This window comes from Fukomys damarensis, unplaced genomic scaffold (assembly GCF_012274545.1).
Source record: "Fukomys damarensis isolate Sample0158 unplaced genomic scaffold, DMR_v1.0_HiC HiC_scaffold_17, whole genome shotgun sequence".
In the NCBI taxonomy this organism is placed as follows: Eukaryota; Metazoa; Chordata; class Mammalia; order Rodentia; family Bathyergidae; genus Fukomys; species Fukomys damarensis.
The window spans coordinates 23,669,617-23,695,079 of NW_022900929.1; the positions used below are offsets into that span (position 1 = coordinate 23,669,617).

Below are 25,463 nucleotides of genomic sequence, written 5' to 3' on the forward strand. Positions count from 1 at the left end.
GAAAAAAAAAAAAAAAAAAAAAAAAAAAAGGTAAGTTGAACAGTATCCAGCATCCAAATTAAAAATTTCAAAAGATACCCTTATGGAATGTTAAGAAGAAGCCACACACTAGAAATATTCACAATGCACATGTGCTATAAGATCCAAATCCACAATGTACTAAGAACCTGTAATCTATACTGTAGAATAAGACAACCCGATTTGGACACAAATGAAACAGGTATTTCCCAAGTATAATGGCCAGTGTATATCTGAAAAAGGTCCTCTTCGGCGGCGGCAGCTACCAGCAAATGTAAAATAAAACCACTCTGGCCAACACTTCTACTTCTAAGTATTCACCCAAGGAAAATTAAAATATATGCTGACCACCAGTTTTGTAAAACAATGTTCATAGTGGTTTTATTCATAACAGCCAAACACTGAAAACAAACCAAATGTCTATCAACAGATAAAAACTGGCACATTCAGGGCTGGGGATTTGGCTCAGTGGTTCTGTCACCTGCCTTGCAAGAGCAAGGGCCCGAATTCAATCCCCAGTACCAAAAAAATTAAAACTGGCACATTCATACAACGGGATATCACTAAGCAGAAACAGAGAGTAGGCCTGTGATACGTGCCACAGTGTGGACACATCTCAGGATCAGTATGCCAAGCGAGGCAGCCACTTCCAAACACTGCACATCTCATACACTGTTCACATGAGACCTGAGAAAGGCAAAATGAGGGCCAGGGGTTTAGCTCAGTGGTGCCGCTGCCTACCTGGCAAGCGCAAGGTCCCAGTTTGATTCCCAGAACAAAATTTTAAAAAAAGAAAGGCAAGATGAAATAACAGAAGTAGAACAATGGCTGCATGGGGAGAGAGAGGTATGACTAGAAATGGGCAAAAGGAATTTCACAAGGGCCAGGAAAAGAATTTATATCTTAAGTGGGATGACAAATATGGGTTCTACATCCATCCAAACTTGCTGAACTCATTCTAAGAAGTTCAACCAAAATTTGTTCATTTTATTCAATGTAAATTATACCTTTACTGGTAAACTTAGTGTCTCCATATAATAGCCATAAAAATGTCATGTAATAGAAATAATATTTTAATAAAACCAAATAAATACCTTTGTCCACCTGCAAAGCTTCACCCCAGAGTGGCTCCCAATCAGCTGATAACCTGGAGGGGCAGGACACAAAATTGAACTCATGAAAGTCTCGTATCAAATAGTGACAGTAAAATTTAGCACAGTAATTTATTTTTTTGCTTAAATTATGGCAGTAAACAACCCAGTAGTGGAGAACAGTAACAGTTTTACTCACTGGGATGAGAAAACAATTTAAACTATGTGTATAATATAATGACAGAGACTCAAAAGAAACAATGAATTAATCCAAAGTCAAACAGGGAGGTTTTCAGCTCTCCAATCAAACTTATCTCATAGGCTGAAACTCAGAGCAGCTATCAAAGATCTGAGCACCCCACAAAACAACCTTGACTGAGAATCCTAGAGCACTGCACAGAACACATTATCTACGAGACTTCTGGGATGAGATGGTGGAATACAAATAACCTTTGCAGGGATCCGAGAGTGAGAAGAGCTAAGAGTTTAAAAAGAGAAACTACAACCTGAGGAGAAAAGAGTAAGAAAAAGGAGTGATAAAAAAGCTAAAAAAGCATGGAGAACCTTGAATGGTGGTACACACCTAAAAATTCAGCACCTCGGAGGCTGAGGCAGGAGGATCACCCCAAGTTCAAGGCCAGCCTGCACTACATACTATGACTCTGTAAAAAAAAAAAAAAAAAAATACACACACACACACACACACACACACACACACACACACGAACAGGCCAGGAATTTAGTTCAGTGGTGCTGCCACCTGCCTTGCAAGCGCAAGGTCCTAAATTTGATCACTGGTACCAAATAAAATAGAAAAACAGAAAGACAATGCAGACAAAAATCTACATCGCCACAGTGGTGGGACCAATTCTGTAGGGAAGGCCAGCCGAGAAAGGGCAGCAGACCCAGTGCCAGCAAAGGATGGGCAGCCCTAGCCAGAGAAGGCACCTATGGTTACTGCAGGCTGCAATGCCACTGTGGGGATTCAGTGTGAAAGTGGCTCATCTTGCCTGGCAGGTTAGTCCTGGAGAAAAAACCCACAGTAGCACCCACCAAACCTTGGAGTGGTCCAAGCATAAGATGTCTGGAGAGGGGCTTACTGTTTGGAAAGGGGCTTACTGTTTGGAAATGAGTGGCTCAAGGGGTCAGAGGTTCCAGGAAAGTCTCACTTCAGGGCCTCTGGGGACACCCTGCCACAAGAGACAGTCATTAAAGAAGTCATGCACCATGATCAAGTTCGTTACATCCCAGGGATGGAAGGATGGTTCATCATAAGCAAATCAACAAGGCAATACAGCTTATAAATAGAATCAAGGAAAAGAACCACATGATCCTCTCCATTTACACAGAAAAGGCTTTTGACAAAATTCAACATCCCTTCATGAAAAAAGCCCAAAGAAGGCCAGGGATTTAGCTCAGTGGCACCGTACCTTCCTCGCAAATGCAAGGTCCTGAGTTCAATCCCCAGTACCCAAAAAAGAAAAGCCCAAAGAAACAGGTACACAAGTATCGTACTACCACATAATAAAGGCTATACCCAACAAATCCACTGCCAACATCATACTGAATAGGGAGAAAAATGCAAATCCTTGAAAATCAGGAATGAGAGAAGGATGTTCACTGTTCAATATAGTATTCAAAATTTAGTCAGCACAATTAGGCAAGAGAAAGAAAAAGAAGAAGGGTACCAATAGGAAAGCAAGAAATTAAGTTATCCCTACTTGCAGACGATATGACCCTATATTCAGAAGATCCAGAGAATCCAGCAAAAGACTTTTACATCTAATAAGCAAATTCTGCAAAGTAGCAGGATATAAATCAACCACAAATATCAATAGTTTTTCTACACACCAATTATGAACTAGATGAGGAAGAAATCAAGAATTCCTAGAAATCAACCTATCCAAGGAAGTGAAAGACCTCTACAGTGAAAATTTAAGAACATTAAAGAAATGAAAAGGAACACTAGAAGATGGAAAGAGCTCTCGCATTCACAGATCAGCAAGATAACAGTCATACTATCAGCAGCAATCTACAGAATGCAATCCCTACCAAAATACCAACATCCTTCACAGAACTGGAAAAAATCCTAAAATTTATATGGAAACACAAGAGACCCAGAATAACAAAAGCAATCCTGAGCAAAAAGAAAAATGCTGGCCAAGGATTTAGCTCAGTGGTACCATGCCTGCCTCACAAGCATAAGGTCGTGAGTTCAATCCCTGGTACAAAAAAAAAGAAAAAAGAAATGCTGGAGAGATCATGATCATAATACCCAATTCCAAAATATACGACAGAACCTCAGTAACAAAAACAGCATGAAACTGGCATCAAAACAGACAGAACAGAGAAAACAGAAAGAAACTGCTACAGCAACAGCCATCTGAATCTTGACAAAGGGGCCAAAAACATATGTTGGAGAAAAGACAAATGGTGCTGGGAAAGCTGGATGTCCACATGGAAAAGAATGAAACCAGATCACCATTTCTCACCCTATACAAAAGTCAGCTCAGGAATGGCTCAAAGATCTAAATATGAGACCTGAACCTTTGAAACTGCTAAAAGGAAACGGGTGGACACTTTAAGATATAGTCACAGGCAGGGCCAGGGATTTGGCTCAGTGATACCACATCTGCCTCGCAAGCTCACAGTCCTGAGTTCAATCCCTGGCAACGGAGGGGAAAAAAAAAAAAAAATACAGGCACAAAGACTTCCTGAACAAGATCCCAACAACACAGGAAATAATTGCAAGAACTGCCAAGTGGAACTCCAACAATTAAAAAACTTCTGTTCAACAAGGAAAACAACACACCGAAGAAACTGCCTACAGAATGGGAGAAAGTCTTTGCTAGCCACTCTTCCAACAGAGAATTGGTAAGAAGAATATATAAAAAACTCAAAAAACTTACCACACACACACACACACAAAAAAAAAGCATAGTCAATAAATGGACAACTGAATTAAACAGTTACTTCTCAGAAGTACAAGGAGCCAAGAAGTCCATGAAAAAAATGCCCAACATTCATTAGAGAAATGCAAATCAAAACTACATTGAAAAATCTCACTCCAGTCAGAATGGTTATCACCAAGCATACCAAAAAAAAAAAAAAAAAAAAAAAAAAAAAAAAAAAAAAAGCTATACTAAATGCTGGTAACGGGGAGGACAGAACCCCTCTATACTAATGGTAAAAATCTAAATTACTCCAGCTACCATAGAAATCAGTATGGAGGTTCCTAAAAAACTAAAAAGAGACTACCATATGACCCTCCTGCACCACTTCTTGATACAGATCCAAAGGAATCAAGGATATTATAGGGATACCAGGAGAGCCGTGTTTAACCAACATATGGAACCAGCCTAGACGGCCATAAATAGATGAATGCACTGCACTAGTCAGTCATACAGAAGAATGAAATTATGTCATTCAGGAAAATGTACACAACTGAAGATCATCATGCTAAGGGAAAGATGCCAGACTCAGAAAGGTAAGTATTGCGTGCTTTCCCTAAGATGGACTAACAAAAGAAAGATGACACGGAAGTAGAGGAGACTATTATTAGAATAGAGGAAGGAATAAGGGACTGGAAGAGGGGTTGTAAATAAGGGTAATATGATGCACAGGATCAAAATGTTATATGCATGTATGAAAACACCACAACAAAACCCATTCTTTTGTACAATTAATAGTCACTAATTAAGAATATATTTTTAAAAATGGACCTTGTGCTGGCCATGAAACAAAGTAACAATACACCTCAAGTGAATGCCAGGACACTATCACTGGGGATCTAGGAAAAGAAAACAAAGATTCAGACTGGCTACAGAGATCAAAACAATAAATTACTGACCCAAAAGGGGGAAAATCAAATTCTAGCAACAGCAACGTCATGTAAATTCTCAGTACCACACCACAAGCTAACATTTAAAAACTCTAGACTCTATAAGACATGAAACAGATGGCAAAAGCTATGCCAAAATCATCTCATTTCGTTTTTAAACATTTTGATTTCAGAAAGCATTCAATAAAGTTTCTCCCGAGGCTTCAAACAGTAAGCCGCAATTACCATGAGTCTTTTTGTACAAAAGAAATGAAGCAAGTGGAGAAATACAGTGTGGATGATGGCAAAAGTGGATTAGTGGCTGGTTTACGTGCATATTTACAAAGTGATGATCAAAGGAATAACGTCAATTCGGATTACAAATCTCCAGCGGCAATAGTTACAGGGCTTTGTCTTTTATCCTATTCCGTATGTGTATACACTTCATGCATATCAACAAAGCGCTGCTTATCCACTTGAAGATGGAACTGAGTCCAATGCAATAATTAATAAGCATTTAGAAGATTACCAGGGCAAATTCTAGGTCTTCTATTGGGTTCCTACATTGTTGATACCACTGGCTTAGAAATCACTCTCTATTAAATTAGCTAAATCTCTTTCCTCAGATAAGAGTTTTTATAAAATTTTGCATTCAGGTGTGGACAAAAGCCACCCTTCACGTCACAGGAAAGAGAGATCTGTGGCTGACCACGCTGCCTGCTGAGATAACCCAAGAGTAAGTACACAGTCACTGAGAAGTGTGGTGCAGAATTCTGCTTCCAACCAAGACAGAGTAACAGGCTTTGCTACTCCACCTAAAACACCAAAAAGTGAACAAAATCCATCAAACAACAGTTTCAGGACATGAAACATCAGAGAGCACAGGACACTGATTCCAGAGAGATAGGAAACAAGCAAGGTGAGTCCCACCACTGCCAGCTCCCTGTCTTTGAACAGGACATAAGCCCAAGCAGGGAGGGGAACCAGACACAAAGCCCAGTGCACTTATTACACTGAGGAAATGGGGCTGAGAATCAGGGAGCCCAAGGTACACAGAGATGTAGGTCTGAGAAACAGAGAGAAGAAGCTACCCCAAGATGGACTCAAAAGTCTGCACAGGATTCTTATCAAGTATTCGCCTGAGTAGTAATCAGCAAGTATGCTGAGAAGAACTGCCCAAGACTTGGAAAGAAGGACCAGAAAGGGTTGGAGGTGTGCTGGGTGCTCACAGCAGGTTGTGAGTTGTACCTGTTCCTACCAGACTGGAACCTTGGGATCAACAAGGCTTAGAGGAGAGAACAGAGAGATATTTTTGCTTCAGTAATGAGGAATAATTAGCTGTATGAACTGGTCTGGCCTCACTTAATAAATCATAAAAATGAGTCTCAAAGCTCCACCTCTTTCCAAGCAACTTATATTCATCCCAGAAAAAAGCTCAAAAATGTTTACAGGACTGTTTATACAAAATCATTCAGCAGTTTATAAGACAAAATAAGTTTGGGATCCAGTTGAAGATTATCAGGCAAATAAGTAAGAAAACATGACCAGTAATGTGGAAAGTAATCCAGCAACCAAAATTGATCCAGAAATAACACAGACATTAACATATGAAACAGTTATAACTGTATTCCACAAACACTAGGGACATAGATTTTTTTTTCTCCTGAGACAAAGTCTTGCTATGCAATTCAGACTAGTTTTGAACTATGCAGCACAGGTTGGCGTCAAACTCATGGTGATCCTCCTGCTTCAGCTTCCCAAGTGCTGTGATTATAGGTGGTATGCACCACCACACCCAGCAAGATATAGATTTTTTTTTAAAGCCAAAATGAACTTCTAGAGATGAAAACTAGAATAAAATAGATTAGACACTGGAGAAGTAGATATTACCAAATTTGAAGATAAGCTCTGAATTAAATTCCCGCAGCCTATTATATATGTCAGCATAGGTCTTCAGGAGGGGAGAAAGAAAAATACATAAAGAAATACTAGCCAAAATTAGTCTAACCTTGATGAAAGCTTTAAATCCGTGGAACCAAAAAGTTTAACAAAATGCAAGTAAAAGAAAGAAAACTGCACTAAGACACATGACCAGTTTAGTATCTTCAATTCAAACATCCAAAATCTGAAATTCTCTGAAAAATGCTCTGAAATCCATGTCCAACATGATGTTCAAAATGTTTCAGATTTGGGAGAACTTTGGATTTCGTTTTTCAGATTAGGGATGGTTAACAGGTAAAATCTACAAAAATATTGCAAAATTCAAACACTCTCCAAAATATGAAACACTTCGCATTTCAGAGAAGTTGAACTCAACATGTTTAAGCAAACTGCTCAGAATCAGTAATTAAGAGGAAAATCTTAAAAATAGCATGACAGTCAAAAGGGGCAATTATCAGGCAATGGAATGGCCGATCACCCCTGCAGCAGTGTGAACCAGAGGAAGAAGGAGGAACCCCTTCTAAGAACTAAAAAAAAAAAAAAAAACTGGCAGCCTTCAATTCTACACTCAGGAAAAAAATAAAATACAAAATGTTACAAAAATGAAGGCAAAATAAGGTCTTTCTCAGATACACAGAGGTGAACTCACTCCTTACCGACGCGCACATTCTCCAAAAGCAATAAAAGGAAGTCTGACGGGCAGCCACTCAGTGGTACAGCAAGTGTTTAGTGTGAGGCCCTGGGTTCTATCCCAGCACTCAGAAAACAAAAACACAAAAAAATGATTTACACTCTGTCTTTGGGGCTGGGGTGCAGACCAGAGGTAAAGCACACGCACAAGGTCTTGGGTTTGGTCCCTGGCAACACACACACAAAAAAAGTTAGATAGAACACAGATCTACAAGAAGGCATGGAAAGTGGTACCCACATGAGTAAAGACAGAAGACTCACTCTCTCTTTCTTCCAGAAGATTTAAATCAGATCTGTCAGTGGCAGGGAAACTCAGGCCCTGGTATATAACAATCATGCACTCTGCCACTGAGCTTTATCCCTGACCCGAGACTCTTTCTATTTATGTAAACCCTTAAAAGACAACTGGCTGCGCAAGGACCCAGGTTGAATCCCCGGTACCAAAAAAAAAAAAAAAAAAGACAACTTGCTAGTTAAGCAAAAACAACAATAAAGTAGTGTAGGGTTCATAATGTATGTAAACTAAAATATGTAATAAAAACTGTATGAAGTTTAGAAGGGAAAATGGAAGTACTTCGCTACAGTTTCTCCCTTTTTTTGGTTTTTTGAGACAGGGTCTCACTATGTAGTTCAGACTGCTCTGGAAATCACTGTGCAGTGCAGGCTGGTCTCAAACTCACAGTGATCCTCCTGCCTCAGCCTCCCAAGTGCTGGGATTACAGGTGTGTGCCACCACACCCAGCTATAGTTTCTCCTAATATATATATATAAAGTGATCTTTGACAGGCTGAGAATCCTTGGGAGCTGAAGTGTTTGGATTCCATATTTTTTATTTGGGAATATTTTTATAGATATAACTGAGGACAAGAGCCAAGTATAAACACCAAATTCATAGATGCCTACACACATAGCCTGAATGTAATTTTGTGTAATTTTTTTAGGTGTGAATCTTCCACTGGTTTGGTCATGCTGGTACTCACAAAGTTTGTGATTTTGGATTTCAAATTTTCAGATTTGCACTACTAAACCCTTACCATTCAAAGATAAACTATGTATGATAAAGAGGTGTGACATAAGACCTCAAGCAACCACTGCCTAACAAAGGTGTTATAGCTAATAAGTTAAGAGAGATCTAAAATAGAATCATAAGGGAAACATCCAATTCATCTTTTAAAATGACAGAAAAACAAAAGAAGTAGGTAGAAAGCAAACAGCAAAATGTAGGTTCAAGTCTACCATAAAATCACCTAACACACTCCACCGCAATGAACACGCAAATTACAGAAATGTCAGTGTGCGTCCTCTACCAGACGGACAGCTCCTGGGAGTAGATTCTGTGTCCTGGTTTCTCTGTGCTCCAGAAGTGTCACATAAAAGATCCCTCAAAGATACAGGGGAGCTGTCGGCCTCCTGACTCCCGATGCACCACTCTTTCTGCTACTCAACTACACCCTCAATGCAGCATGACCCCAAACTCCAGATGTGACCCTTCCTACATGAAACACTTTCATTAGCTCAGGCTTGTGTCACATAGACTTCTTCCACTTCATAGTCTCCCCTTAATAAAAAGTATTTGGTAAAGAGCCAGTGATGAGCAGCACTTTCTATCTGCACACCAGAGCCACACCGACAAGGAAAAGGAAGATGTGCGGGGCCAGGCAGCCCGCTCAGTGACCACAGAGGCAGGAGGCTGAGCCTTCAGGGAGCCAGCATGCCACTGCCACGGCTGTGCCAACTCGAGACTTGCCTCTTCTCCTCTTGACAAGCCCTAGTTTATGTTTCCTCTCTTGTGACATTAAATTAGAATGCTTGGGAGAGCTGGTGGCATAGCCTAGCACTCTGGGAGGCTGAGGCAGGAGGACTGCAAGTTTGACCTAGGCAACTTAGTGATACCTGGTCTCAGAAGATGAGAAAATAAGAATAAAGCTGGGGATGTAGGTCAGTGTGAAAGCCCAGGGTTCAATCACCAGCACCACAGAAAACAGAGAAGAGAGAGAAAAGAAACACAGGAAGGGAGGGATGGAGGGAGAAGGATGGAAGAAAAGGAAAAAAAGGGAGGAAGGAGGGAGGGAAGAAAGCAACTAGCCAACTAGCTTAGGAGCACAGTGCTACAGCACCAATCCTCAGGGCTTCTCACCTTGTTTCACAAGGGCTTCTCGGAGAGCAGGCGTTATCATCGCTCTTCCCTCACTGCCATCACTCTTCCCTGTGTTCCTGAACAAACTAGTGTTTCCTTCCCGGTGATCCTTTTCTCTCTGCATTAAAATAAGGAGCATGAAACCCAGAATTGCTAATGTGCAATGAAAATGACATCCCAGCAATGGAGCACACCTAGGACTGATAAAAAGGATGCTTGTGAACCGTGCCCTAAGTCCCATCCTCCAAAAATCGACCACATTTCTAAGGTACACAATGATCGCTTTTTTAAAGAATGAAACCCACAGGCCCACAAAACATAAATCTAAACTTCATTCTCTAAGGATCAAACCTTTTTAACACTGACTACAGACAGCTGCCTAACTTGGGCAAAGTACTTATTTTCTCTGAATTTTAATTTCTTTACTTGAAAAAAGGAATGAAATGAAAAGTGTCTCTGGAGCAGGAATGTGTTGAAAATTAAATAAAATCAATTCAACCTGGCACAATAACACACATTCAATAAATTACAGGTACTACCAGGAATTACTCCGGCGAGGACCAAAGACAAGGGCAATCCTGCTCAGAGCAGCCTAGTCAACCACCTTCTCAGACAAGCCACCCGAGGGGCCCTTTCAGAAGTGGCTCACACCAGTAAACCCAGCACTCCGGGAGGCTGAGGCAGAAGATCACAAGTTCAAGCCCAGCTTGGGCAGTTTAGAGACTTACCAAGACCTTGCTTCTCAATAAAATAAATTTTTTTAAAAAAAGAGCTGGTCATGTACCTCAATGAGAAGGTCCTGGGTTCAATCCGTACTTTAAAAAAAAAAAAAAAAAAAAAAAATCCCAAGGGGAAAATTTCTCTTCAGTGAAAGTAAAAGAGATGTTTAAGAAATCTGGATATTATAAAAACCGAATGTTTTTACTTTTGACTTTGGCTTAGAATTCATCAGCACACTTGATAACGGCTCCACCTTGCTCTACTGAGCTTCATTAAAGGTGACCCTCATTCGCCCTTCCCATGATCCCTTCCTCTCTCTTCCAGTGTTCACACTATCCCAACATCTTATGAAAGAAGGCAGGGAATATCATCTTGGAGAGAACACCCACAGTCTGAGTGATATGGGAGAGAAGACACATACCAAATCCTAAGAACTGCAGAGACCCAAACTAACGCCCCTGCCACCAAGCCCCAAGGGCCCTCAGAGCCTGTCTCCCTCCCTCCCTCCCTCCTCCAGGCACTGGGGCTTGGACTCAAGGCCTTCACACTAATCCACACCCAGTCCTTTTTCTAATGTTGAGGCAAGGCCTCACAAAGTAGCTAAATGGCCCAGGATGGGCTCAAACTAGTGATCTCTTGCCTCAGCCTCCCAGAGTGCTGGGGTGACAAACGTGCGTACATTTCAATGTCCAACCATCCAGAAGGGAAGGGGTGCATGAAAGGCGGCTGGGGAGCGTGGCCACAGGCTGAGGCCTGGTTGTGGAGGTCAGGCCATACGAGATGGGATTCAGTCATGCTGACCACCTTTGTGACGATTCCAAGTCTCCACACATGAAATGTAAGACGAGAGTGAGACTTTTTAAAATAGCACACGCACAGAATGTAAACCACTGAAATTTGGAATTTCTCTAGTTTCTCTGTTAGTTGGGGGACTTTCTCTAAAAGTCAATAAAAAGCACTTTAAAGAGTCAAAGGCACCAAACGAGAAATGTAAACCCAAATTAAGTTCTATCTGTCACAAAAGGCAGCATTCCAAATTACTAAACATCCAAACGCAAAGCGAATGAGTAATTCACTCCTCTTAACAGTACTTTTAACTACACATGTCCAGATGGAACTGAAAAACTATAAGGAGCAATAATTTGTTCTTACTGATTATAAAAATAATCAAGCTAGACTGGGGATTTAGCTCAGTGGTGCCATCACCTGCCTCACAAGAGCAAGGTCCTGAGTTCAATCCCAGGTACCAAAAATCATCATCATCATCATCATCATCATCATCTTCTTCATCATCATCATCATCATCAAGCTAGTGCTATATATTTTATAGAAATAAAAAGCCTTCAACTTTTTGGTTTCTGATTTTCATTTTCTGGCACTGGGAATTGAACCCAGGGCCTTCACACTGCGCTACCTCCCCAGCCTGTTTATAGATTTTTTTTTTTTTGAGACAGTCTTACCAAGTCACCAAGTTGCCGAAGCTGGGCTCAATCATGCCATCCTCTTGCCTCAGCCTCCCAGAGTTCTGTGACTACAGATGTGCACCACCATATCAGTTATTATTTTTGTTTTGTTTTGCTTTGTTTTGTTTTTTGCAACAGGGTCTCACTATGTAGTTGAAACTGACCTGGAACTCACTATGTAGCCCAGGCTGGTCTCAAACTCACAGCAATCCTCCTGCCTCAGCCTCCTGAGTGCTGGGATTACAGGCATGCGCTACCACGCCCGGCCAGTTATTTTTTTTAAATGCTTTAAAATGGAAGAAATTCTTTGGCTTTGTTGAAAAAAAAATTTTTCAGCCCTAAAAGCAAAGGTGTGAGCCTAAACAGAAAGTCCTGTGGGACAGTAAAGCGCACTCCCCTTGAGCCCAGGGCACCAGTGCCTGTGAAGTAAGTGAGCAAGTTACTGTCCCCGCATCCTGGTGGCAGAGTCTGGCCCCCAGAGCCTCTGCCAGCACAAAACAAGGCCAGTCGCCTGCTTACCATATGGGTCACATAAATCCCAAACCGGACCCAGCCCATGAAAGAGGCCCTGACCACCGTGCCCAGAGACACCCACTTGTGGGTCACGCGGAAACCTCTGATGCCTGGGAAGCGAATGCTGCGAGGTCGGCCACACCACGCCAGCCTGAGCCACCACTGGGGAAACCCCCTGGTGAGAAGTAGGTGCACAGCGAACCCAGGCTCAATCCCAGAGCCCAGAATGCAGGCCCAGCATGGTAAGCCGCATCCATCACTCCTTCCCCTGCAGCTTGGCCTGTCTCCCCAGAGCAGCAGGAACTAACTCCCTTCTGAAAGCACAAATGGCCCCAAGAAAGCTGGACTCACCGTTCAAATTCAAATCTAATCTCCAGCATGGCCCTCCTGAGGCCGGGAAGCCACCACTATGGTGACTGCATGGGGCTCATCATCCCCAGGCAGTAAAGGCCTGGGCAGAAGGAGATGAACACGGGCTGGGGATTTAGCTCAGTGGTTCGGCTGCCTGCGAGGACCCGAGTTCGATCCCCCGTACAAAAAAAAAAAGAAGATGAACACGCCGGAGGCCGCCGACCTGGCTTCCAGTTCAGAGTGACCGCAACCCACGCCTCACCCTCTCCGTCCCCTTCTCCTCGCCTTGGTTTCACCTGAGGGGTGACGGCGGGGACATCAGACTAGCTGCTGTGCCTGTGTCCCTCCGCTACTTCCGCCCTTCCCACCCTGCCTGGTGGCGTTGAATCAGAACTCAGGTCCTCTCCAAGCTGCCAAAGGGAAGCCCAGGGGAAGTGAAGTGCTTGGAAGATGACTATGAGTGAGGGGAAAGCACTCATCAAGTGACTCTGCTGCAACAGGAGGAAAACTGGTGAGAACTTTTTAAACTATCGGAGAATACTGTACCATCCAACAATTTAATCTCCACCATCGTCCACAGTACTATCCCACAGTACTATCCCAAGTTTGCCAACAACTAAAACAAGCTCAAAAAGGTGTTTGTTTTGTTACAGACTTTACGGGAAAAAGTCTTCTGTGGAACAGGTGGTGTGGAACACAGCTTTTCGCTGCCAAGGCATTCATTTCTTTGGGGAAAGTCTTGCTGGCTGTTTTACTGATCCTTTGTATCATCAGGTCGCTCCCTTCCTCCTCAGTCAGACAGAAGACTTTGAAATAGCACCCTCAGCTTCCCCAGAGCCAGCCTGCCCAGGGCAACACAGTGTGGGCATCCAATGTGTAACTAAAGGTCTCAACACCACCAGACAGTTATTTCTAACCTCCAGTGGGGTCCCAGCTTGAAGCCATCACTTAGCAGCCTCCAGTAGTTGATTCTAGATCTTGCAACTTTCATTATTAAAAACTCTGTCTCACCAAGCATAGTGGTGCATACTTGTAATCCTAGCCACTCAGGAGGCTGAGGCAGGAGGCTTGCCAAGTTCAAAGCCAGCTCAGGCAACATGGCAAGATCCATTCTCAAAATTGAAAAATAAATAAATACATACAAATAAACAAAATTCTTCTACATATATAAAGTTTTACTTTAGCCAAAACTCCTGGTACAATTTAACCCCATGTCCTCAGGTCCCTATTTCTTTAATAAATCCCCAGCCAACCACTCACTTGCCATAGCTGCACTTCAAAATGACCGATTTTCATCAAGTTTCAAAGCTTTGTGCATGTACTGGGTTTTAAAGATGCTCTCTGAACTTGTACAAAAGTCATCTGACCAGGTGTGTCAAGAGCTTCACTCTGCCAGAGAGTGTATTCTGGACATCTGACTTAAGGAAATGATTTCAGAACCCACCTCTAAGTGCTCCTGCCTGCACAGCTAAAGGCAGCACACCATCTTCTGTTTCTGGGTGCGTTCCACACCCAGCACCTTAAAAAGTCCTAAGTAACTTCATCTTATCCCACTGCGGGACCAACGTGCTGTATAATCAGAACTGGACATGCTTCCCTAAATAGCTGGTCAACTCAGAATGTTTCTCTGCTGGGTAATTAGTAAGCATTTGCCATTTATTTCCAAAATGAACGATACTGATGCTGCTGTTTGTCTGCTCAACCAGAACATACTGTAGGGAGAATTCAGCAACAGCTTGCTTAGTGCAGAAAGAAAAAGAAACAGTAGGCTTTACATTTACAAATCACAACAGGGAAACAACTGTCATGCTCTTCCTGATCCCTAAACGCTCCAGGTTCTTCCCCACCAGGAGTCCCCTCTACCCTGGAGGGCAGCAGAGGCCCATGACTTGAGAGTAGGTTCCCAGCTTGAATCCATCACTTAGCAACCTCCTAACTCTGGGCACATGGCTCCCTCCAGAAGCCTCAGGTAAAGCTTAACTGTGAGATGGCGAAACAGAAATGACAACCCAGATATCGAAAGATCTGGCGGACTGAGACCGTTCCATGTGTGCAGTGATTTCTCCTGACACTGTAGTTTAGGCCTGGACTGGAACTGTCATGGGTCCCCACACTGCCCAGGAGCTTTCCATTCATCCAAACCGCAGTGCCTCCTGACACATGCAAGGTGGAGCTAGACCTCCATTGTAGGTCAGGAGGCCCAGGATCCTGGTCCTGCCTCTTCCCGTCCCCTCTCCCCATACCCGGCCCTCCCCGTGCTCCCTCGCCCTCACCCCTCACATCTACATCTGCCTCCAACTCCCCAGTGTTCCAAATTTTAATCCTCCGCTTCCTGGAAACTACTTTCCTTTCGATTTTCCACAGCCCTGGCACTACTATCTCAGACATTCCCAGAAGACGACAAAACCAGGCGGTGCTCCAGGCACAGCAAATCTACCTACTTGAAGACATTTTCTTATATAACAGCACCTAGTTGTCAAACACATACTATGTGTATGGGTTCTTTTATTTAATCTTCATAACAGCTTTATAAGGAGACACTGTTAACGCCAACATTACGAATGAGAAAACAAAAGCATGGAGGTATGAAGGGCTGCCCACAGAGACACAAGCTGAGACAAGAGGACCGGGGTGGTTTGCATTGTTCAGAGCCCCTACAGTGAGGGCTCTGGCCCAGCTGTCCAGCCCAAGCTCCTAGGCAGGGGGTAGGCTGCCTCCCTCCATGGTAAGGAGCAAGACACTTCAACCCCATAGGGAGTGATGACCACACAGAAGGCAGTTTGAGAATATCTGTGAAGTGGCCCCAAAGAGAATGAAAAAAAAAAAAGACAAAACTGAAGGAGAAAAAGAAAAGTCAAACAGTAAAAACCTTTCATGACAAGCCAAGTGTGACAGCACAAACCTGTAATCCTAGCACACTGAGAGGCTGAGGCAAGAGCAATGCAAGTCTGAGCTCAGCTTGTGCAATTTAGCAACTTAGTGAGACCCTGTCTCCAAAAACAAAAAATACAGGTGGGGTATAGTTTAGTGTGAGGCCCTGGGTTCAATCCCTAGTGCTGCACCAAAAGAAAAAAAAGAAAAGAAAAACCAATTCTGTCACAAAGTTCAGTATACTATATCAAATATGAAATGTAAATAAACATATTTGAAAATTCTGCTGCAACCTAACAATGATGAAAAACCAAAACTGGTAGCTTATTTCCATGCCCTACTAAAGTTAGAAAAAAACGCTTATCTTCCTCCAGATCTGAGGATATTTTATGAGATTTTTATTAGGAAGCTAAGATGTCATAAAGTGGCTGCTTGAAACTCATGAAGTCTGAAATCATTTGATTTCAAAAAAAAGAGTTGGATCGCCAAAATTTTCATCAGTGCTTTCTCTAGTGCCCTCTCGTGGCCATGAGATGAAAAATCAAATTAAAAAATACATGGGAGTTACCCCAGATTCCTCACTACAAACACAGTAAAGCTGTTTAAATCAGCTACCTGATTCACCACTGTAACACACTTTCACTAATGAATATTACAGTACTCACATATTCCATTAAGAGCCATAAAATTACACCCATTTTGACACAGTTTTACCAATTAAAAAAAAAAAAGTAGCCAGTCATTGTGGCACATGTCTGTAATCCCAGCACTCAGGAGGCTGAGGCAGGAGGATCACTGCAAGTTCAAGGCCAGCCTGGGATAAGAGGAGGTCCTGCTGTGTTGCTCAGGCTGATCTTGAACTCCTGGGTCAAGCAATCCTCCTGCCTCAGCAGCTCCTCTTCCATAAGGTGAGGTTTTACTATTGGTAATTATGCTAGACCTGACTGCTTGGTGTATGTGGGAATCACAATTTATCAACATTTTCCCCTTTGTAATTAGTAAGTAATCTAGGTCTCAGGGTATTCACCCACTTATTTTTGTCATTTCTAGGTGGTTAACTTTCTGGGATGCTAATTTGAGACACTGTGTGTATTTACATCTGCTTCCCTGAAGACACTTCGTCCAGAGCCCTGCTTAAATCAATCCCGACTGTGGGGACTACAACACGCCTCCTGTGCCTACCACCCGGAAACAGTCTCCTCTCACTGTACGAGGACTGCTGTTTTTATTTTATCCTTGCCACACTCTACAAAGCAGTTCTCGAAGTGCTTTTATGTCTTGCATGCCACTGCTGTGGCTCCTGCTGTGTTCAGACCCAATCGAAAACATCTCCCTGTCGTGGTCACGCCAACTTTGAAAAGCTGGACGTCGAATGGTGCCAGTCCAATGAGTACAGTGCCTGAGCACACAGCCTCACGTTTTCACAAGCCTGCCTCCCCACTGGGTGGCATGCACCAGATTTCCCACCACATTTGGTAAAAAGTGGGCAAAAGAGGGCTTCCAGATCTGCTTCAGAAAGTGGGAAGAACAATAGGATTAGTGTGCTCAAAGTGAGGGAGAATATTTTGAGGGAGATTAATGGCAGTGTGTCTTTTACTGTACTAAATTTCTTTCTTTTAATATTCACTGTAGGGCCAGGAATTTAGCTCTGTGGTTTCGGCACCTGCCTCACAAGAGCAAGGACCTGAGTGCGATCCCAGTACCAAAAAATATATATATATATATATTTTTTTTTTTTTTTCACTGCACATGCTGTTTGGGTCTACTTTGCTATCTTTCAGGAACATATTAAAGTTTGCCAATACAGATTTGGGACATTTCTTTTTAACTGATCCTTATGCAATTAGGTACAGTATCTTATGTGGCTACTGTAATATGAGGTCACTATTCCACCCAGATGGAAACTGGCCATTATTTAGAAACAAAAAGGCTACTGAGTTTTCACATTACTATATCCTGCCACGTACTGAATGCTTTCCTTTGAATCTGTGTTTTCATCATTGATTTTCCCAGATTTTCGAAGTTTTACTTCATTCTTGTTCCAAGGCTCATCATGGACTTGATATCATTTTCTTTAGGGCATTCTCATTTTCCAAGGCTTATACTTACATCGAAACTTTAAATTTTAATATTACAAATTATTTCAACTTCAGGTCATTGGCATCTGCATAAAATCTTACTACACTGTACATTCCCACATTCAGCTCATGGAACCCACACCAAAACCTCCCAATCTTCCAGGCCTCCCTGGCCCTAACAGGACTCAGTCTACATACACAAAGAGGAGGCAAACTGACACCAGAATCTCTTCCAATCTCCATGAAAAAAAAAAAAACCCTACCATGTATCATCATCATGCGGTCCCTGGCAAATCTCAGCAGCCGGCTACTTGTCAGTGGCCTGAAGTCTGCTTATTCTCCTAGGAATCTCTTTTCACAGAGTTGAGAAGAAAGAATTTCATAAAGATCATGTAAATATGGCAAAAAAAAAAGAATCAGGAAACTTTCAGGACAGACCGAAGCTAAAGAAATTAAACCTACTGTGAGCTCAGACAGACTCCCCTGAAGCAGAATACTAAACATCACCTGCTGTGGATTTCCCACACAGTGTTACCTTTTCCTTCTTCATGCGATTCATAATTTCGCCAAGATCCTCGACGTCAACGACAGAATTTAGGCTCAGGTGCTCGTCTGGCCCCGACTCCTCCTCACTGGAGCTCTCCCAGGGCTCTTCTTCCTGGAAAGAAATGCTTCAGAAAAGCCCTGATCGAGGGACAGAGGCACGTTCTCTCCACTGCTTCCCACACTGAGTTTGCTGCTTTTCAATGTCTAACTTAGAGCCAAACGTGGTTTCGCATGCTACCCTAAGAACAGAGCCTAAGGGCTGGGGATTTAGCTCAGTGGTTCAGGTGCCTGCCTTGCAAATTCAAGGGCCCCAGTTCATTCCCCAGTACCAAAAAAAAAGAACAGAGCCTAAGACTTCAACTTCCACCACACCTGAAATCCCAGCACTCTGGAGGCTGAAGGGGAAGGACTGCAACTCCAACCCTAAACTGGACAACTTAGTGACTGAGTGAGACCACAACATAAAACAAAAAGGCCCTGGGTTGGCTCCCCAGTACTTTCCCAACCACCCAAAAGAATGGCAATACAAATAATTATCTTTTTATTTTAAAAAAAACACCACCACCCTGGATCTTTGGCATCTTAGGTCTTTGCCATCAGACTCATTACTGTGAGTGGGGCCCAGAGTGAGAACACCAATACCTCACCTGCCTAGGGCATGGGACGAAGACACCAATGAGGCAGAAACGCAAGAATCAGTGGGCTGAGGGTGCGGCTCAGTGGTAGAGCACTTGTCTAGCATGTGTCCAGCCCTGGGTTTGATCCCCAGCAACGGAAGGACTGTGGGGAAGAAGGGAAGGAGGCTGAGGCAGGAGGATTGCCATGAGTTCAAGGACAGCCTGGGTTATGTAGTGAATTCAAGGTCACCGTGAACTACATAGTGAGACTTTGTCTCAAAAAGAAAAAAAAAAAGGGCCGAGAATTTGGCTCAGTGGTTCTACCACCTGCCTTGCAAGCGTAAGGGCCTGAGTTCAATCCCTGGCCACCAAAAAAAAGTCTGTGTGTTATTTCTTCTAGTCCAGTGTTTCCAGCCAAACTGTAGGCTCTACTGATATACTCATTTTCCTACAAATGTAATGAAAGTGTCCTTTGCTCCTACTTCACTTCCAAAACATTTCAGAATCTGAGACACAAAAGAAACAAGAAGGATCACCTGGTCTCTCATCTTATCCTAGACCAGAGCTTAGTGAACCTCTTCTGTAAAGGGCCAAACAGTGACGTAAGACCTGTACTCTCAGCTACTTAGAAGGCTGAGGCAGAAGGAGCACAAGTTTAAGACTACTCTGAGCAACTTAAGCGAGACCCTGTCTCAAAATTTAAGAATATAAAAAAGAGGGCCAGGGAGTTGGCTCAGTGGTTTTGCTGCCTGCCTCGCAAGCACAAGGACCAGAATTCCATCCCCAGTACCAAAAGAAAAATAAAAAAGAATGGGGATGTAGCTCAGCAGTCCCTGTGTTCAATCTGGAGTACTGAAAAAAAAAACAAAAAAAAAAATTTAAGAAATAATTTAAAAATTTTAAAAAGGGGTCAAGCAGTAAGTACTTCCAATGTGGCAGTATATATAATCTTTGTGTGAAACAGGCGGCATTGTCACTTTTAACACAAAAGCAGCTGTGACAAGACATAAATGAGTGAACATGGCTATGTTCCCCAAATCTTCATTTTAAAAAATAGGCAGCAGGCTGGATTTGGCCAGTGAGCTAGATTTGCTGAAAGTCCTAGACTTTCCTCTGTAACTTCTCCTTAGAACCTCAGGGTTTCTGGCAGAAACTATCACATCAGGAATTTACTGGCTCTCAAAGGAACCAATTTCATCTCCACATAGAATGTAATCACAGCTGCTGCTACCTTGCCTCCGCGACCTTGGGAAAGCTTAAAAGTTCTCTTCAATAAACGTTAAGTACAAATTCATGGTAGGCATTAGGGTTAGAAAATTAATGTGACACATTCCCTACTCCTCGGAAAGACTCCGATCCCACAAAAGTAACTCACGGAAACGGAGACTATTACAATGGTAATGCTTTCAAAAAAGGACTGTAATCACTCGGCTCAGAATCCACCAAAGATAATGAGATGACACTGAGAGAAATGTGAAGGATAAATCAGCTGGCCTGGCTGGGAAGACACGTGTCACCCTTACAGGTGAAGGGGCAAGAGGCACGTGGCAACTACAACCCCTCAGAACTACCTCAGAAACAACAGGGGCAGAAGGTGTGGGCCAGGCCCCAAGGGTCTGTCTCACTGTACAGGATGTGCGAGTCAGAAGCTGCTGAGTGGTCTAGAGAGATCTGCTCCCTGGGAAGGTGGAGAGAAGGAGACAAGATTGCAGACAGGGACAGTCATGAGCCACTTCCTGCAGTGCCCTAAGGGAGAAAGGACACTGGCCCGAACTGAAGAGGAAAGGCAGAGCAGAAGACTCATGTTCCAAGTCGCTTGTCACTCAACAAAGGTTTCAGCATGAAGGAGGCCAGTGTGGGTGAGGAAGAGATCGGACATCAGGGCAAGGGCAGAGAAATGCACATCAGACTGGATGCTAAGAGATGTGGCTTCCACGAAAGCAGCACGGGCAGGCCACCCCATCAGGCTTTGGACTTGTGCTTTTATGGACACTCTGAAAGTCGTACTCACTTCCAGAAACATGGCTTGGACTTACAGGTGGGAGGAGAGGAATGGAGGGATTTGAGCTGATGCAGGCCAGAGGTGAGCAGATTCCACAGGCCAAGCCAGCCAGCTGCAACGGAACCTCAGAGAGATCCTTGGTTTACAAACTGTTGGCAGCTGCTCCTGAGCCAGCAGCAGAACTATAGTCGGGACAGAACCCGTAAGGCTCACGAGCTGAACATGTCTACTAGGCAGTCCTCTTTGGAAGACAGATAACCAATCAGCCTCACTAAGCAATTACACGCAGGAATAAATCAAGCAAGTCCAGGCTTCTTTTAAGCAACGGAGATGGACATAGACATACTGCGAGGGAAAACACCAGAACAAACACACTGGGTGGGTGGAAACAAAAAGTTATGCTTGGGATTCGTGAAGTCTTAGATATACAAGTACAAATTTTAAAGAGGAAATGGCGCAATGAAGAGAGAACTCAGCTGAGCATGATGGTGCACACCTGTAATCCCAGCAATACAGGAACTGAGGTGAGAAGATGACAAGTTCAAACCTAGCCTGGGTAACTTAAGGATTTAGCAAGACCTGTCTTAAAATAAGCCTGGGGATGTCACTCAGTGTTCTGTCCCCAAACCAGGAAAAAAAAAAAAAGAGTTAACTGACTTCTGTTACCATCCATGTGGCAGATCACACATCTGGCAACTGTCCTGTGCAAAGCTAGACTGAATAATATTTTAAAAATTCATTTCAAAAATACCCCTGAGCTGGCAAAAAATATGGAATCCAAAGAGACTGAACATGAACCAAGGGAATACCAGGTGATGCGAGTTGGAGCTGGCAGTCACCGGAACTCTAGGGACACTTTCCTGACTGCTGCTCAGGTCACAGGGAAGAGGAGGGACAAGGACTCACCACAAGGAGCAGAGGCTAAGGGAAGTCAGGGCCCAAAGCTGCCCTCATCAGGCTGCAGCCTTCAAGTAAACAGAAAAAAAGCACAAAATCAAATCTTGCAGGGAGAAGAGCCTCATTCCTAGAGTTAATCATTATAACATCCAAATTTTCCACTCTTCAGCCAAGAAATCATGAAGTACGTGCCAACACCGAAAATATGGCCATTCACAGGAGACGCCACAATGGTCTGCACCAGTGGGAAGTACGTTGGGGACTGAGTGCTCACGACACTGGTGCTGGAGGAGGGGCTTTTCAGAGGAACATAGGTCCTGAGGGCAGAGGGCAGCAGGAAGTCCCTTGGCACCAGATACCAGCCGGCCCAGCACTTCGGCCTCCAGAGCTGGTCAGGAGTATCACTTCCAGCTCTTGGTGAGTTATCCAGTCTCCCTTACAGCTGCACAAAACAGATGGAAGCACTGACCTCAGGGAGCATAGACCTTGGTATTTATTAGACAAAAACTAACAAACAATAAAGCAAATTGAGGGCTGCTGAGTGCAGGGAGGAAAGCAGAGAATGACTGAGTAGGGGGTTTTCTTTTGAGATGATAGAAAGATTTGGGAACTTGATAATAGATGGTAATGCACAAAATTATGAACATACTGAACACCACTGGACTACATACTTTCAAATGGTTAATTTTATGCCATGCAAAATTACTTCAATAAAAAAAGTTTTCTACACTGGCTAGAAAAAAAGAGTAGACAAACAAATCCGCCACTAAATATGTGGAACAAGGATTTCTTTTTCTTCCTTGTTTGTTTAAACATAAGTGACTCCACTTTATCTATGTATGGGTAGAGCCTCGTGGGCAGGGAGCCACTGATGGTACAGGAAAGGGCTGCAGTAAACAGAAGCAACCAAGACCTGATGCCAGGGCTGGGCAGACAGGACCCAGACAGCCAGTCTTGGGACAGAGGACAGGGAAGATGGGGAAGTTTGGCAGACAGGTGGGCACACTGGTGCCTGGAATGGCTTCAAACAAGACGTAGAGGAAGGGGAGAGAGAAAGAAGGTGTGAGCAGACATCTGGGAGCGTGAGAGGGGGCCAAGGCTGTGGAGATGAAGCACACAGCAGTTGGCTGGAAGAGAGGAGAGGCCAAAGCCATTGGAACCAGGAGGTGTTCATGAAAGAGAGAAAAAAAATCTAAACTGCGTTTAAAGAAGGAAGTAAAGAAAGCAGTCAGTGCCCAGTATCTAGTGAAAAAGAAAATGAGATCAAATGGGATCAAAGAACTGTGAAGTGGAGGCCCAGAGCAAGGTCAGCGTAAGGGCCACCAGAACTTGAATCTCAGCGCTCACCCTAGAAGGGAGACAGACGCCAAGGCTGGTGACAAAAATGGTTCCTGGCAGCATGAAGGCCCGGAAACTGTCAGGCCAGGGTGATGGTTAAAGCATTTACATGGATATGTGAGCCACAGAGAATAACAACAGGAATAAAGTTGGTGAAAGACAATGAGCCAGAACTGGAAGTCCCCCATGACTGGCACAGTGATCAGGTGGCCAAAGCTAACAGCTGAGAAGCCAGCGGCACCGAGGTGGCCTGAAGACCTGAGTTTCAAAGGAACCGGGGCATGTGAAGAAGGCTGAGATGTTTAGGAGGTGAGGAAGAGAGAGGAATCCACAAGGACTTGCAGCCTTTGGTCCAAGTGACAAATGGAAATCACTCAGGGAGATGACACCTGGGGCTGATAGGACAGGGGCTCCGTCTGGAACAATTAACTTCTCTAGGCCTCCCTTTCTTACCTGAGAAATGTGGTAAACATATCGCCAAGTCTAGCAATGCAGCAGTTAAAGAAGCAACACAGAAGAACACCTAGGAAAATGCAGCTTTACTCCCTCTAAGACCCCAGCACCAAGTTCCAGACCTTCCTCCCAGCCCAAGGCCCAGGCCGGGGCTTTTCGGGGCAGAGGCAGGGCCTCTGTCCACACCCAGGAACAAAGTGGTGAGAAGTGAGCACAGGCTACCCACCTCAGGGTCTCTGGGCTGCGATCCATGTTGAGGGTGCGACCCCGGCTCTGTCTCCTCCTCCGAGCCAGGCGACTTGGACTCACACTTGCCTTTCTTACAGTGACTACCACAGGATTTGTTCTCTCCTTTCTCAAGCACCTGAAGCCGGGAGATGAACTTGGCCTTCCAGGCCATGAAGTCGGCTTCAATGCTGCCATGCTTGCTTCTGACCACGTCGCAGTCGCCCTCCCCTCGAGCTAGCACGCGGCGCGCTCCGAGCATCCAGAGCCACTTGTCCACGCTTTTGCCAACCTGCAGGACAGAGGGCCAGGTGCGCCCAGAGTCACAATCCCCGAAATCGGGCTGCAGACTGCTCTGCACCAGCCCAAGGGGACTCTGGGGCCCAGGTGGCAGCAACACCTGAAGCCCTGGAAAGTGCTCCTCAGGCCACAATAAAGGGCTGCATTTTCCACATTCTAACTTTCCGCAGCAAAGAGACAAATAGACTCTAAGCAGACAAAGGGCTAATGGCCAAGAAAGAAACTGAAAATGACCACTCTAAATCATGGTCAGAACAAAATACTCATTAACAAAATTAATTGATTCCAAAAATGTAGCAAAACCTATGGGACTAAAGCCCATTTACTAGTAAAGTATAACTCAACCAGGCTGGCCAGACCTACATTTCCATAAACTCAAGAATGTATTTCATTGTAAGGTGGCAATTAAGCTGAGAGACAGGGTTCAACAGGAACAGGAGTCAGATGCAAAAGCTTAGCAGGCTTCCTGAGGGACAGGCCCTAACAGAAAACACTCAGCAATCCAAATTTCTCATTCTTAGTCTAATTCCTTTGAAACTATGAGGGGAAATCTACACTGTGATATGACAACTACATAAAAATCTAATTAAAGAAAGCTGCCTGTCATCTCTCACACTCCACCCAAGACAGGCAAGCCCAGCAGCCCCGCTCCAGGGAGCTGTGCACAAGCTAAACTTCTGGTGACCTCTTAGAAACATGAAAATAATAGGATGCTCCATGGTCTTACTTTTTTTTTTTTTTTTTTTTTTCCTGGTACCAGGGATCAAACTATGGACCTTGTACTTGCCAAGCAGGCAAAGCACCACTGAGCTAAATCCCAGGCAATGGTTTTATTTTTTAAAGTATAGAGGACAGGATATAAAAAAAAAAAATAGGAATCAAGTCATTTCATTTAGAAAAATGACCCAAGAAAACAAACAAAAATACCTCATTTTATTACATAAAGGATGATGAATGTTTTTCTTTTATTCTCCTTTAAAAATGATTTAAAGAAAATGAGTTCAGCTGTATTAAGACTTAGCTCAGGGCAGGCATGGTAACACATGCTTCTAATCCCAGGACTCTGGGAGGCTGACACATGAGGATCGCAAGTTTGAGCCCAGTGTGAGCTGCCTAGCAACATAGCAAGACCCTGTCTCAAAATACAAAAATAAAAAACAAAGGGCTAGTGTAAAACTCGGTGTGAAGGCCCTGGGTTCAATCCCCAGTACCACAAAAAAAGAGACAAGACAAAAAAAAAAAGGAATTTGGGCAGTAACATTTATTTTATGAAACGATAGGCAGGTGACAAAGCCCAAAGACACAGTGACCTTCCATCTACAAGGTTCTGCCCAGGGACAGGAGGCTGGACTTGATACCAAGAGTCTCCCACTAAGACAATGGACAATAAGG

General features: G+C 43.7%; 1 protein-coding gene across 3 annotated transcripts in view; it reads right to left on the bottom strand.

Moving 5' to 3' along the window:
• Positions 1-25,463, bottom strand: part of LOC104862780 (S-adenosyl-L-methionine-dependent tRNA 4-demethylwyosine synthase TYW1) — a 182,239-nt gene that overhangs the window by 145,129 nt on the left and 11,647 nt on the right. For 2 of the 3 annotated variants that reach the window (XM_010625014.3, XM_010625015.3), the window contains 4 exons: positions 23,773-24,063; positions 18,229-18,351; positions 9,698-9,815; positions 1,113-1,165 (listed from right to left, as the gene is read on the bottom strand). In XM_010625014.3, the coding sequence (XP_010623316.1) occupies positions 1,113-1,165; positions 9,698-9,815; positions 18,229-18,351; positions 23,773-24,063 (585 nt within the window). The remainder of the gene's footprint in view (positions 1-1,112; positions 1,166-9,697; positions 9,816-18,228; positions 18,352-23,772; positions 24,064-25,463) is intronic. The other variant, XM_033764905.1, reaches the window with a different exon arrangement.